The sequence below is a fragment of the Colletotrichum chrysophilum genome (genome assembly GCF_026319265.1).
Source record: "Colletotrichum chrysophilum strain AFK26 chromosome Unknown scaffold_62, whole genome shotgun sequence".
Taxonomy (NCBI): Eukaryota; Fungi; Ascomycota; class Sordariomycetes; order Glomerellales; family Glomerellaceae; genus Colletotrichum; species Colletotrichum chrysophilum.
The window spans coordinates 171041-184321 of record NW_026517349.1 but is presented as its reverse complement, the minus strand read 5'-3'; the positions used below and the strand labels follow the sequence as shown (position 1 = coordinate 184321).

At 56.3% G+C, this 13281-nt stretch overlaps 4 protein-coding genes across 4 annotated transcripts; 3 read left to right on the top strand and 1 right to left on the bottom strand.

The window, feature by feature from the left end:
- Positions 1 to 1092: 1092 nt before the first annotated feature.
- On the top strand, positions 1093 to 2279 carry COL26b_007611 (uncharacterized protein; the record flags this gene model as incomplete). Its single annotated transcript, XM_053180397.1, has 3 exons — positions 1093 to 1300; positions 1350 to 1578; positions 1631 to 2279. The coding sequence occupies 3 exons, from the start codon at positions 1093 to 1095 to the stop codon at positions 2277 to 2279; spliced, it is 1086 nt and encodes a 361-aa protein (XP_053035693.1).
- Positions 2280 to 3434: 1155 nt separating this feature from the next.
- On the top strand, positions 3435 to 5779 carry COL26b_007610 (uncharacterized protein; the record flags this gene model as incomplete). The annotated part of the gene is made up of 7 exons (XM_053180396.1): positions 3435 to 3606; positions 3669 to 4394; positions 4445 to 4539; positions 4597 to 4889; positions 4940 to 4971; positions 5020 to 5194; positions 5251 to 5779. 7 exons carry the CDS (start codon positions 3435 to 3437, stop codon positions 5777 to 5779), a joined length of 2022 nt encoding a protein of 673 aa, XP_053035692.1.
- Positions 5780 to 6646: 867 nt separating this feature from the next.
- On the top strand, positions 6647 to 8710 carry COL26b_007609 (uncharacterized protein; the record flags this gene model as incomplete). Its single annotated transcript, XM_053180395.1, has 1 exon — positions 6647 to 8710. One exon carries the CDS (start codon positions 6647 to 6649, stop codon positions 8708 to 8710), a length of 2064 nt encoding a protein of 687 aa, XP_053035691.1.
- Positions 8711 to 8756: 46 nt separating this feature from the next.
- Positions 8757 to 10292, bottom strand: COL26b_007608 (uncharacterized protein; the record flags this gene model as incomplete). The annotated part of the gene is made up of 2 exons (XM_053180394.1): positions 8757 to 9890; positions 9942 to 10292. The coding sequence occupies 2 exons, from the start codon at positions 10290 to 10292 to the stop codon at positions 8757 to 8759; spliced, it is 1485 nt and encodes a 494-aa protein (XP_053035690.1).
- Positions 10293 to 13281: the final 2989 nt, after the last annotated feature.

The following is a 13281-nucleotide window of genomic DNA, read 5'->3' as shown; positions in this document are numbered from 1 at the left end:
TGGTATCCGGAACCCCGTTCGACCAGCATAGCGCCCTCCTGAACGGCCGTCCGGTTCGCTTCAACCAGGAATACTTACAGCACAGCTCAGGTGGTTGGTTGGAGTCATTTGCATGACACATTGAGGCTCGGAGACGTGTACCGAGATACAGCGAAAGCGGCCCCCGAGCAGCGAGGTTGACCCTCCGACCATGGCTCTTTGGTATAGCCAAGCCCGATGTTATCTGTGACTGCGGTTTTCCAGTCGAACTCGTCGAAGATCGGAACAGAGACGGCGGGTTCTAGTTGGTGGGAAATTCGGCAGCCGGTCTCGGAAAATCCCCCGGACAATTTCCCTTCCCCAAGCCGCGGGGGAAGCCACATTGGGTCGGGTGGATTGTGCGGTGCAATTGGCGGGCAATGGTGGGGTTTCATCGCGGGGCACGGCACGATGGATGGGATGGAGCAACAATCAGAAAGAGGACAAGCGAAGCCAGAAACAAAATTCAGCAGACCGATTTCACAATCATGGGAACATGCGTCACCAGCGTCGCCCGTCGATAACTCCAGCCAGGCACGTCCGTGCTGCCTTCATTCGGCAACATATCCACGGACATGCGGATGAAGCCACTGGCTCGGCATCGTGAAAGTCGGACGAGGGACGCATATAAGCAATGGGGATTTTCTCGAGGGGAAATTCACCCGAGTTCCTCCCCCCAGCAGGCGCCTAGCCTTGCCTGGGCCAGGGTCCCGCCCCAGTCCTCCTCTTCCATCCATCCATCTCGCACGGGATGACATTGCGGCGCGACGTTAGCCCCTCCTTGTTCGTCGCAGTTGGTGGTGCCCCTCATCCAGGGATCACTGGACTTTGCTCCACGCGCCGCGACTGAGGTTGGAAGGTGGGGGTGTTGCTTGGGGGTAGCTATACGATGGCCAGAGGTATTTCATCCGCCGCCGTCCCTCTGGTCTGCCCTTTAGCTGTTTCTGCCTCTTCTCTTCCCCTTCCTTCCTGCCTTGACAATCTACTTCTTCACGCAGCCCATAGGTTTCCCGCTGCCGAACGAGCTGATTGACCCTCTACACACACTTCAACTGCATATCCATCACAGTCACGATGGCCAACATCCCCGAGAAGTTCACCGGCTTCCAGGTCAACAGCGCCGAGACCTGGCAAGACTTCAAGAAGCAGCAGTTCGACCCTAAGCCCTTCGGAGACTACGACGTCGATATCAAGATTGAGTGCTGCGGTGTCTGCGCCAGTGATGTTCACACCGTCAAGGGTGACTGGGGTGCTCAGCCCTACCCTCTGGCCGTCGGCCACGGTGAGTCTACTCCAATTGCATCTCAGACCGCGAGTACTAAGATAGCCAGAAATTGTCGGCAAGGCTCTGAGAGTCGGCCCCAAGGTCACCAAGATCAGGGCCGGTGAGCGTGTGGGTGTCGGTGCCCAGTCCTACGCCTGCCTCGACTGCCGCCAATGCAAGAACGACAACGAGACATACTGCAAGGAGCAGCTCGACACCTACGGATCTACCTTCCCTGACTCCGGCGCCATCTCACAGGGCGGTTACTCATCCCACGTCCGCACCCACGAGCACTGGTGAGCTCCCTCAAAGCCACTTGAGGATAAACCCCATACTGATATCTGCTAGGGTCTTCCCCATCCCCGAAGCCCTCCCGAGCACCCTCGCCGCGCCCATGCTTTGCGCCGGTTTGACCGCCTACAGCCCTCTCATCCGCAACGGCTGCGGTCCGGGCAAGAAGGTCGGCATCGTCGGTATTGGTGGCATTGGTCACTTCGGTGTCATGTTCGCCAAGGCCCTCGGCGCCGAGGTCTGGGCCATCTCCCGCTCCCGCTCAAAGGAGGCCGACTCCCTCAAGATGGGCGCCGACGGCTACCTCGCCTCCGGCGAGAAGGGCTGGAACGAGCCTCACAAGATGACGTTCGACCTTATCCTCAACACGGCCAACTCCTTTGAGGGCTTCGACCTCTCTGCCTACCTCAGCCTTCTCGACGTCCACGGCAAGTGGGTTTCCGTCGGTCTTCCGGGAGGCGGCGGCATCACCGTCCGCAACCAGGACTTCCTGCCCAATGGCTGCTTCATTGGTAGCTCCCACTTGGGCAGCAGACGCGAGACGCTAGAGATGTTGCAGCTGGCTGCGGACAAGGGCATCAAGACGTGGGTGCAGGAGGTTCCCATCAGCGCGGACGGTCTGAGGAAGGCTATGAACGGTATCGAGGACTCTAGTGTCCGTTACAGGTATTGCCTGACCAACTACGAGGAGGCGTTTGGCCAGTAGAGGGGTTTATAATGTGTAGCGCATGTCCATAAGAATACCATTTGATGACCAATGAACATGTGAGAGGTCTTTCATGATGCCGGTGATCGTCGACAATGAGTCGCGTGTCGCTGGAGAGGTACATTCTGACCCTTTTCGCTGGCCATTAGCTTAGTATGTATCTCAATGGTTGAGCCTATGAGTACGCCCACGGCAGACAAGACTTGTCAAAGCTTTTGCATACGTGAGCCTGGTCAATTGGGTTTGATTGGGCCGCCTGTTCGGACGAAGAAGGTCCCTTCTTGGGCGTCCTTCGATCTGTCGTCACCAAGAACGGCCATCACCATTCAGAATCTTCGTCTTAGTCAGTTCTTCAGCTGACTCGCGTCTCGAAGTCCAATTCATTGAACTTCTGAATGCTTCTTTAGCCTCCCAGGCTTGTGAAGACGTATTACGATATCCTGATGAGATAGACACGATGGATAATTTTGAAAGGTCCTCGGGAAGTTCAATAGGATAGTACACTACTTACAAGGGTGTGGACAAGCCCTCGTGCTAGGAGTCAGCGGCAAGTTTAGAGAACACAGGTAACATTTCCAAGGTTACTACATGATGCAAAATGTTGCTGTTGTTCAGCCAACAGTCAAGTCGCATCTAATGTTTTGGTTGAGATGGCGAGATCAGACCGAAGTACACCGAGCGCAGGTGAACTCGGGGAACGGACACAACCCAGTGGACCCTGAGGTGCTAAACACAGTGGAGGGCGTCAGCGCCTTTCGCTGCTCAGTTTGCGCCCTGCGCTCCCTGTAACCGTTGAAAATTTAGCAGGCCCGGCTGGAGACTGCCCCTCATCCCGATCGGGGATAGTGCGGGGTTGTGGCTCTTGCGTCAATCAGAGTCAGAGTCAGCGACGAGGTGCGGAAGGTGCGCTCTGCTCTGCGTGACTCCTTTCCCTTCTGTCGCTAGTTGAAGCCACTGTCTTTTGTCTCCGTCGTCCGTCTCCCTCGCTTCCCGGCTCATCTGAAGCAACCGACATACGAATACACGAACAAAGACACCGGCATTACTTGAGCCACTTGTTCAGCTACCAATTGACGCCGCCCCGAGGGCATCATCCCACCGAACCGGTCAAATCTTTCGCAAACCCCACCAACACCAACGATCGCATACCTCACCATGGCGCCCACCGAGCCCATCTTGCCCGTCAAGGGTAAAAACAACATCCTCATCACCTCGGCCCTGCCCTATGTCAACAACGTCCCTCATCTGGGTAACATTATCGGCTCCGTGCTGTCCGCCGATGTCTTCGCCCGTTACTCTCGCGCCCGCGGCAACCCCACCATCTACAGTACGTCGCAACCCCTCCACACCTGCTTCATCTCCGTCCACGACTAACGATTTTACCTCCAGTTTGCGGCTCCGACGAGTACGGTACTGCGACCGAGACGAAGGCACTAGAGGAGGGTGTCGACCCTGCTACCCTCTGCGCCAAGTACCACGCCATCCACAAGGGCATCTACGACTACTTCGACATCTCCTTCGATATCTTCGGCCGAACCCCCACTCCCCAACAGACCGAGATTGTCCAGGACATCTTCACCAAGCTGTGGAAGAATGGCTACATTGAGGAGCGCGAGACCATCCAGCCCTTCTGCCCCGTCGAGGCTCACAACACCTTCCTCGCTGACCGCTTCGTCGAGGGTACCTGCTCCGTCTGCAATTACGACGGCGCCAGAGGAGACCAGTGCGACAAGTGCGGTAACCTGCTCGACCCCTTGGAGCCCGAGACCGACCCCAACGCTGGTGCCGACGACGACGTCGCCGCCAAGGCCACTGGCTGGCTGATCAACCCCAGATGCAAGCTCGACGGAGCTACCCCCGAGAAGCGCAAGACGAAGCACTTGTTCTTGAAGCTTGATGCTCTTAAGGATGAGCTTGTCAAGTGGTTCCAGTCTTCCAGCAAGAAGGGCGCCTGGAGCAACAACGCCGAGCAGATCACCCAGGCTTGGATCGACAAGGGCCTGAAGCCCCGTGGTATCACGAGAGATCTGAAGTGGGGTGTGCCCATCCCCACCGGCGAGGTCGGCGAGGACTACGCAAGGAAGGTGTTCTACGTCTGGTTCGACGCTTGCATTGGTGAGTGGCTGCTATACCTCCCTTTCCAGATCTACGACTGACCCGTCTAGGCTACGTTTCCATCACCAAGAACTACACCGACGGCGACAACCTCGAGGGCAAGAAGTGGGAGCAGTGGTGGAAGAACCCCGACGATGTCAAGCTGGTAAGTGACGCGCGCGCTACACACGTATTCAAAGAGCTCAGAACTGACCTTCGACAGTACCAATTCATGGGCAAGGACAACGTCCAATTCCACACTATCATCTTCCCCGGATCCCAGCTCGGCACAGGAGAGAACTGGACCAAGCTGCACAAGATCTCCACTACAGAGTACCTCAACTACGAGGGTGGAAAGTTCAGCAAGTCGAGAGGTGTTGGTGTCTTCGGCAACCAAGTCCAGCAGACTGAAGTTCCCGTTGATGTCTGGAGATACTACCTCCTTGCCCGCCGCCCGGAGACGTCCGACTCCGAGTTCATGTGGCAGGAAATGGTTGACGGCAACAACAACGAACTGTAAGATTCGCATCAGCTCGATTTGCGGTTGTAGCTAACACACTTCGCAGCCTCAAGAACCTCGGTAACTTCTGCCAGAGAGGTGAGCAAAGCCCTTCGCGTCATCGTTAACATAGCTAATACTTTGCAGTGAACAAGTTCTGCCAGGCCAAGACCAACGGCGCTGTCCCTGACTACACCAAGTACACGGATGATTACCTGAAGAACCACGTTGTCGAGGTCAACAACCTCCTCAGCGAGTACATCAAGAACATGGAGGACACCAAGATGAGAGCTTCCCTGCACAGCATCCTGTCGATTTCTGCGTAAGTGCCTCTGAAATTAGGTATCGCTCAGCATCGGCCGCTAACAGTCGACGCAGTCTTGGAAACAAGCTGCTCCAGGACAACAAGCTTGACAACAAGCTGCTGACCGAGGAGCCTGACCGTTGCGCTGCCGTGGTCGGTCACGCACTGAACCAGATTAACCTTATTGCATCTCTCGTCAGCCCCTTCCTGCCCAACACATCCAAGGCCATCTTTGAGCAGCTCGGCGTCGACAGTAAACCGACTATTCCTGATAGCTGGGTTGTCGATGCGATCAAGCCCGGCCACAAGCTCGGCGAGCCTAAGCATCTCTTTTCTCTCATCCCTGCCACTAAGATCGAGGAGTGGAAGGACGCCTTCGGCGGCGAGGAAGTCCGCAAGCAGAAGGAGGAGGCTGCGGCGAAGGCTGCTGCCAAGAAGGCCGCCAAGGAGGCCGACAAGGCCCGCAAGAAGGCCAAGAAGGAGGCCGAAAAGGCCAAGGCTGCCGGCGCAACTGTGGAGTCTGGCGAAAAGAAGGCAGAGGCTGACCCAGCCATCGAGTCGGTAACAGAGGCCATTGCGAAGGCGGACGTCCACACTTCCTAGACGACGATGACCAAGACCAGAGACGACAAGGATAGAGAGGACGACGGCGGACGACGACGGACGACGACGAGAAAGGACGACGACAGCGGACGATGGCCGGAGAGGGGAGGGGGGGTGATCACGGCCGGTGAAACAAGGGCGAGAGTCGGTGAAAGTGGAAGACAATGATAGTGAAAGACGATAATGATAAGAGACTATGACAGTAAGAGATGACACTGGTGAAACCCGATGTAGATGAGAAACGACGTGGTGAGAGACAACAGCGACGACGACGACGACGACGACGACGACGGCGACGGCGAAAGAGGACGGAAACGATGACGGTGAGTGGGGTATGGGCTATAAGGAAGTTAGTCGTGCAACGGTGGTCAACCCTCAGGCCGATACGCGCACTTTATTCATTAGTGAAAGTTGCCGTTGGTATGGATCTGGCTTGATATCTTGCTCACCATTGTCTGGGCCCGAGGTTTTCTCTTGCTCGTCTTTAGGCCTCAGGGGCTTGGCATAGATCAGCCACCAAGCGGATGGAAGACCAGCAGAAAGCCGTTGAGAAGGGTGTAGTATTTATCAAGATAGTTGAACGGTCTGGGCGGGTCGCAAGGTCAGTCAACTTCAACGAAGCAATTCAGATTCAGTGATGGCCATTAATTGTCAATACAGGCATGCGTGTGTTTTGATTGACCTGAGCTAACTGGTTATGGATATGGCCAAGCAAAGGTTGTCCACCCAAGCTGCCCAGCCTGCAGGATAACAGGCAGACAAGACACTTTCAGCTCCTGCACCACCGTACTTCAAGGCCTCCGTTTCTTCCTCTCCCTACTCCCAACCGCTCGATCGAGTATCAGTCGCATCACTTTCATGAACCCAATGGCTACCTCCGAGTCATTTACCTATTCCTCAGCAGTGAGCGCCAGTCAGTTCCGACTGGTGAACATCCAAGCTGCCCGCGACAGTCCTCTTGAAACGCAAGTCGCGACATTCTCGCTCGCAGCGCATCCGAAATACTACACATTGTCGTACTGTTGGGGAGCCGCGGATTTCGACTCCGATGAGGCGGACCAGGCCCCTAGATTCTCCAGCATTGCTGTCAATGGGAGAAATTTCCCAGTACGGGAGAATCTGCGCGATGCTCTTCTCCAATTACGACAGAGCTTTCCAGACGCTTGGTTCTGGATTGACGCCATTTGCATCAACCAGGACGACAACGCCGAGCGCTCGGCGCAGGTTGCTATCATGGACAAGATTTACACCAAGTCTCATTCGACTGTCGCGTGGATAGGAAGGGAGAAGCCGGGCTTGGAAAGAGCTCTTGAAGTCATTATAGCCAGGCTTGAGACATGGTACAAGTGGTCGGATGCCCCTGGTATCAGCTATTGGGAGGTGAACGCGACTCAAGACTATGAGCCCCTAGCTCGGGCAATGGCAGGGATCCCGGACCTAGCTCTGGAAGACTGGATGGCACTCGAAGGCATATATGGGCGGCGCTGGTTCCGGAGGCTTTGGGTCGTGCAGGAGGTCGCGCTGTCCACGGAGGTCATCGTCCTCTGCGGAAATCAGCAGATACCGTGGCCTGCCCTGGGCAGTTTTGCCTGGCTCACGATGAACTCTGGGTCACTGTACCGCGGCCAACAACTGATGGGCGAAAACGGCCTCCATCGGCAGGTTGACATGGGTATCATGAACGCGACTGCGATCAACACCTGTCGTAGCTGGTGCGACTACTACAGAGATCTCTATTCCCGAGATCCGAGTAATCCGATACGCCCTGGGGTTTTCACACCCGAAGGCTACATCACTATTGTCCTATTCCCGAAATGGGAAAAGGCTTTGGAGGACCTGCTCGATAGCACCTCGACCTTTGAGAGCACTGATGGCAGGGACCAGATTTATGGACTATTCGGAATGCTCAAGTTCATCGCCGAGTTTGAAAAGATTCTCGCCGAGTTTGAGAGGCACCGCGACGATTTCGTGGACTTTGGGTTCGATGACGCCCTGATCAGTGTGGACTACGACATACCATTGCCGGACCTTTACACCAGAGTCACCAGCCAGATTGTCGGGTCTGGACGACTGGAGCTTCTCACGCGGGCTGGCGTGGCTTATGAGAGAATGGAAGGTCTTCCGTCTTGGGTGCCCGACTTCCGCGGGACCATTGTGACGGATCTGGCGCAAGATGCTTCCAGGCATGCCGGGAACGCAGACCTGGGGATTAGAATTGTGGGTGACAAGCTGTACTGTCGAGGTTTCAAGGTCGGCGCCGTGCCCGAATCGACGGACTTTCTGGCACAGGCTCTGAGCGGCCAGGCGAATCCTGTATATCCCTTCACCAACCGGCCTACGGTGGATACATATTGGCGCACGCTCGTGATGGACAAGAAGGAGCCCATGAGCCGACTCCTGGGAGCGCGTGACGAGGTGGGACTATCATTCCGCGAATGGACGGTTTCCTGCATGCTTCAGCTTGCCATTGCGCAGTTACAGGCTGGGATGGACTGGGATGATGTGGAGGAGAGCATGAAGGATTTCGATGAAACGGCAGCCATGGACACGACCGGGCTATACCCCGGCACAAAAGACCTGAAGGCTCGGCTAGGCATACTGGGTTACTTGGGAGAGGCCGAGGAGGCGTCGAGAGAGGAGAAGAGGGCGGTCATAGAAAGGGCAGAGGAGCATCTCCGAATCTGGCAGATCCATTCTTTGCATAATAATCGATTGTTCACGCTTCTTGATGGGGGACATATGGCTCTGCTAGACAACTCCGCAGCTTTGGGAGACGAGGTATGGATTCTGAAGGGGCTGCAGCTGCCGCTGCAGATGAGAAGGGTGGAAGGGGGTAACTTTGTCATAGTCTGCGATGCATACGTTCACGGCATCATGTCCGGTGAAGCGATCACTGACGAGGTCGTGTGGGAGGATATTTGCTTTGTCTAGATACACATTTCTTTTTACTATTATCATTATGTGGAGACGCTCATGTCTACTTGGACTCGACGGTCTTCTTCTCCTCGGGGGGATACACCACAATGCGGTCGATGTCGGCACCCTTGAAGTCGAATCCGTTCCACAGACCGCCGATGGTGATTGTGTTGTTTGATCCCTTGTCCAAGGTCAGGTTCAGCGGCGTGGACAGGATGATGCCCTTGTGCGTGTCGCGCTGGTACAGAGACTCGACCTGTTGCTCGTTGCCGTTGACGATGACGCTCGCGATGCGGCGCAGCTGCCACGATCCTCCGATGCGGTCGGGCGTGCCGCCGGGCTGGTCGCCGAAGCCCATGTCGTCCGTGTTCTGGTAGTAGAACGACACCCACTGCGGCTCGCCGGCGCCCTCGATGCCCTCGAAGGTGACCTTGCTGTCGTTGCCGTAGATGCCCGTGACGATGGTGCCGCCGCTGGCGAAGTTGGCCTCCTGCTTGAAGGCGTTGCCGGAGACGGTGGCGGAGTCGTGCGCGGTGTAGGTCGTTCCCTCGATCGGGGTGACGACGCCGGTCTTGACGTCGAGGTCGTAGATGTCGTGCCACTCGACGTGGACGGACTTTTTCTCGTCGTCGACACTGAGGGGCAGCCAGATGTAGCGGGACTCCCAGAGGGAGTTGGAGTCCCACTGGTCGCCGAGGTAGAGGTAGGTCGTCACCTCGGAGCCGTTGATGCGCAGGGAGAAGCCGGACTGGGAGTTGTAGGTGCGGGTGTACGAGTCGGAGACGAAGAAGGGCTGGGACCAGGGGCCGGCGAGGGAGTCGGCGCGGAAGGCGACGACGTTGTTGGGGCGGTAGCCCGTCTTGTGGGACATGAGGGCGTAGTAGCTCGAGTCGGTCTGGATGATGGTCGGGGCCTCGAGGTCGTACTTGTCGAAGCGGTGGACGACCTCGGTGACGTTTGTGAGCTCGTCGTTGAAGGAGCTGAGGTAGACGTCGCGGCCCTCGCGGCGGTCACCGTTGGAGTAGAGGGCGTAGGAGCGGCCGTCCTTGTAGTCTGTGAAGATGCCAAAGTCCTGGGACCAGTTGCCGAGAGGCGCCGTGGCGTCGACGAAGGTGTAGGGCCCGCTGATGTTTGGGGAGGTGGCCAGGCCTTGGAGGAGGAGACCGTAGGTTGAGTTGTCGGCGTGCCACCACATCTGGAGGAGCTGTTAGCCAATCGACCATGTGGGAAGATGAAGGTGGCGTACATGATACTCCCCGGTGGGCTCGGAGTAGACCACCTTGGGACGCTGGATGATCATGTCCGAGTCGATGTACGGGTGTCCGTCAATGGGCTCGAGAGCCTTGCCGTGAAACTCCCAGGTCGCCAGGTCGTCGGAGCTGTAGACGGAGACACCGCCGCCCTCCTCCTGGCCCTGGACCTTGTACTCGCCGAACCAGAAGAACTTGCCCGTGTCGCGATCGATGGTGACGCCACCGGCGTGGGCGTTGACGAGGTTGCCCTCGGTATCACGCCATCTGCCGCCGGGGACGATCCACTTTGCGGACGCGAGCGAGGCGAGGAGGAGGCCCGTCGAGAAGAGCTTCGTGAGCGCCATTTTGAGGACGTGATGGTCGAAGCAAGCTTGGCTAGCACTTTGACTTGAGGCGTGGCTCTCTGAGCTTATTCTTCGTGGGATGGGGCCTTCGAATGCGACATCAGGGCTTTTATATTGACTTCATGACTTCTTGCGGTGCGGCCGAGACGGACCGGCAGGCATTGGCCCGAGGACCGAAGACTCTGTGCCGGGCCATTGAGAGGCGGCGTGGGAAGCTTGGGAGTCTGCAGAGAGCGGATGATCGTGGCTGGGGATGCCAAGCTGGACGAAAGCTGGAGAATTTTCCCGTTGGTGAGGGTTGGGCGCGGTGGTGCGGGGGAAGCTATGGAAGGTTCATCAGCTTCCATATGAAGTATTTCCCAGTTAGAGCTAGGGGAAGCTTGGGAGGCCCAGGGGGCATTCGGAGTGCAGGGGTTGTGGTGTTACCGTGAGTTGATGCGGGTGAAGTGCGCGATGGCGTGCGGGGTTTTAGCGTCTGGGGCGTCGCATCCTTCTGTCCCGCGCCCTGGAAACGATGCCTTTTTGAGGCCGGGGTCCGCCTGGGGTTGATGTCATTTCGGTGCGGTGAAGGGCTTGAGGACGAGGGAAGAGAAGAGGTGGCTGGCTTGGCAGCCGTTGGATCTGTTGACTGAGTTGACGCTGGTGGGTGCTGGTAATGAAAACTGACGGCTTGGATTGTGTGAATGGGGTCATGATGAGCCAAGTAGACCCGACTGCTTGGCAGAGGGTTAGCAGACAACCGTCGGCTCATCTTCATCGGCCGGGTTGACCTTGTTGACCTTGTTTGCTGGGACTGCAGACACGAGATGAACGAGTGAGATGCCAGAGTGATGAATGTTACGCTGGTCCACCGGGGCACATGATCCGAATGGGTCAATTGGGAGCGAGAATCCATGGACGAACGGGACTCTGCCAGTGAGTCGCTTGGACGAGCTCGCGGGCTCAAAAAGGCAGAGATCATCAGGGCTATCTGTGTTCACTTGCGTTTGCTGGGACGGGTGGACGAACAGTCTTAAAGTGAGGTGACACTCGCGAGTGAATTTGATTGATGAGTGAGACACGGATGACGGCCGATTGAACTCACCTCACTCTTCAATCTGATAAGCTCACCAGGCTCTCATCTTAGGTAAGTTTCTGATTTCCCTTCCACTAAATGTTATGTAAGGCCTCTGAAGTTCAGACCAGCATGAGCAATTGTCAAGAAGAAGGTGATTGAAGCATGATGTAGAGTTAGAGAGCCAGCCATTCGACACCCACTCTTCTCCTTCTCCTCTCCACGTGAGACGTCATCTGATTAACCGGCTTCGCAGCATCGTTCAGCCGCTCCACGTGCGAACGGAATGGTTGCCGGAGAACACCTAATCCTGAAGGGAATCTCGATCCCAGATTCCCCATCTCGATTTTGATACTCATCGCCCTTTTCCGCATGGGCTCCTGCGGCGCCGTGACACAGGCTGACCCCGTTTCACTCACGCAGCCAATTAACACGCGACTCTGCGGAAACGGTGCATCCTCCAGTTCGATCTCGATGCAACAGTGACAGAAGATAAAGATTTACGTCACGCGCAGATGGAGAAGGGCCCGTCTGGAACGGTGGGATTGAAAAAGCATCCTGTTGCACCGTGTGTCCACTGCTTCGTGGGACGAGCCAGGCCTGGACCTTTTTGAAGAAGAAATCGATACAAGACCCCCAACAGTCGATTCCAATTCATTTCCTTCGTCCTTGGCCATTGAGAACCTCCTTTCCTTCCTCATCCAAAACATGGTCTTTCTGCCGTGACGAACGACTACATGGCCAGCAACCGTTGCTACCGGGAGATCCGTCCCGCTTTTGAATCCGACGCTATTCCCACCTCGCCTACGTCACCGCGCAATCCACACAATGCATCGTCACCACGATCTGACCAGAAACCCGCCCGGCGCAACGTCTGGGTAGCTTGCGAGAGTTGCAAGAAGCGCAAAACCAAAGTTCGCTCTCCCAATCCCCCAAGGAACCTCCTCGTTGAAGACATCGCGCACTAATCTGCTCGTCTCTGACAAGTGCTCCGCCGACCGTCCAAAATGCTCTCAATGCACGAGTCGTGGATTCGATTGTCGGTACACCGCCGACCCCTCTGAGTCGCGCAGCGCCTCAATGAAAAGGAAGTTTACCGAACTAGAGCGCCAGAATGACTGCCTGAACGGCTTCTTTCGCGCAATCCGGTCCATGCCTGAGTTCCAGGCCCATGAGGTCCTCAGAAGAATTCGGTCGGGCGCCTCTGCTGAGGACGTCCTTCGTGAGGTTGAGGGAGGGGTATTGCTCTTGCAGCTCTACGATTGGCCCGAAAGAAAGCATCGGGATTCTCGTTGTGACATTGCCAGCATCACGACGAGGCCAACCGGTACAACCGAACCCGCCAGTGCGACGAAACCCACGGGTCTTCTCACGCCAGAGAATTCTTTCGAGTCGGTTTCGCCCCAGCTTCCCTGGGACAGCAGATCTGCCTCGCTCAGCCATAAGCAGGCCGGGGATGAGGGGGTGGCAGGATACAGGTCCGCATCCAGGAAACGGTATTGTAACCAAGGATACTAAACGCCGCGTGTAGAGCACATCATTGTGTTTCTGTAAGTCCCGATGACATGCTTACCGTCCCAATTGATTGTTCACAAGTTTCTTACAAAATTCACCAGGCGCTTCTTGAAAAGAAGCGCTCGTTCTACGCCGAAGCCATAGAGCTTGGCGTCTGGATGGATTTTGGATCTGATTGGGGCGTGCGGTCACACATCGTGATGCGGGCTTGTGACCAGAATATATGAGGGCTTACTGGGACAGGTTTACTGGGTGGCCGAAACTTGCGCTGAGAATGATGCGTCTTGGGCAAGTAGAGGAGGGGGCAATCAAGACCGAAATCCACTTTAGTTATTCGTGTACCCAGTATGAATGAAACTCCCAGAGAGTTGAGGTTTCTAGCTAAGAAGAGGGCATGGGCAGCAGAATCAGTCAACGAAA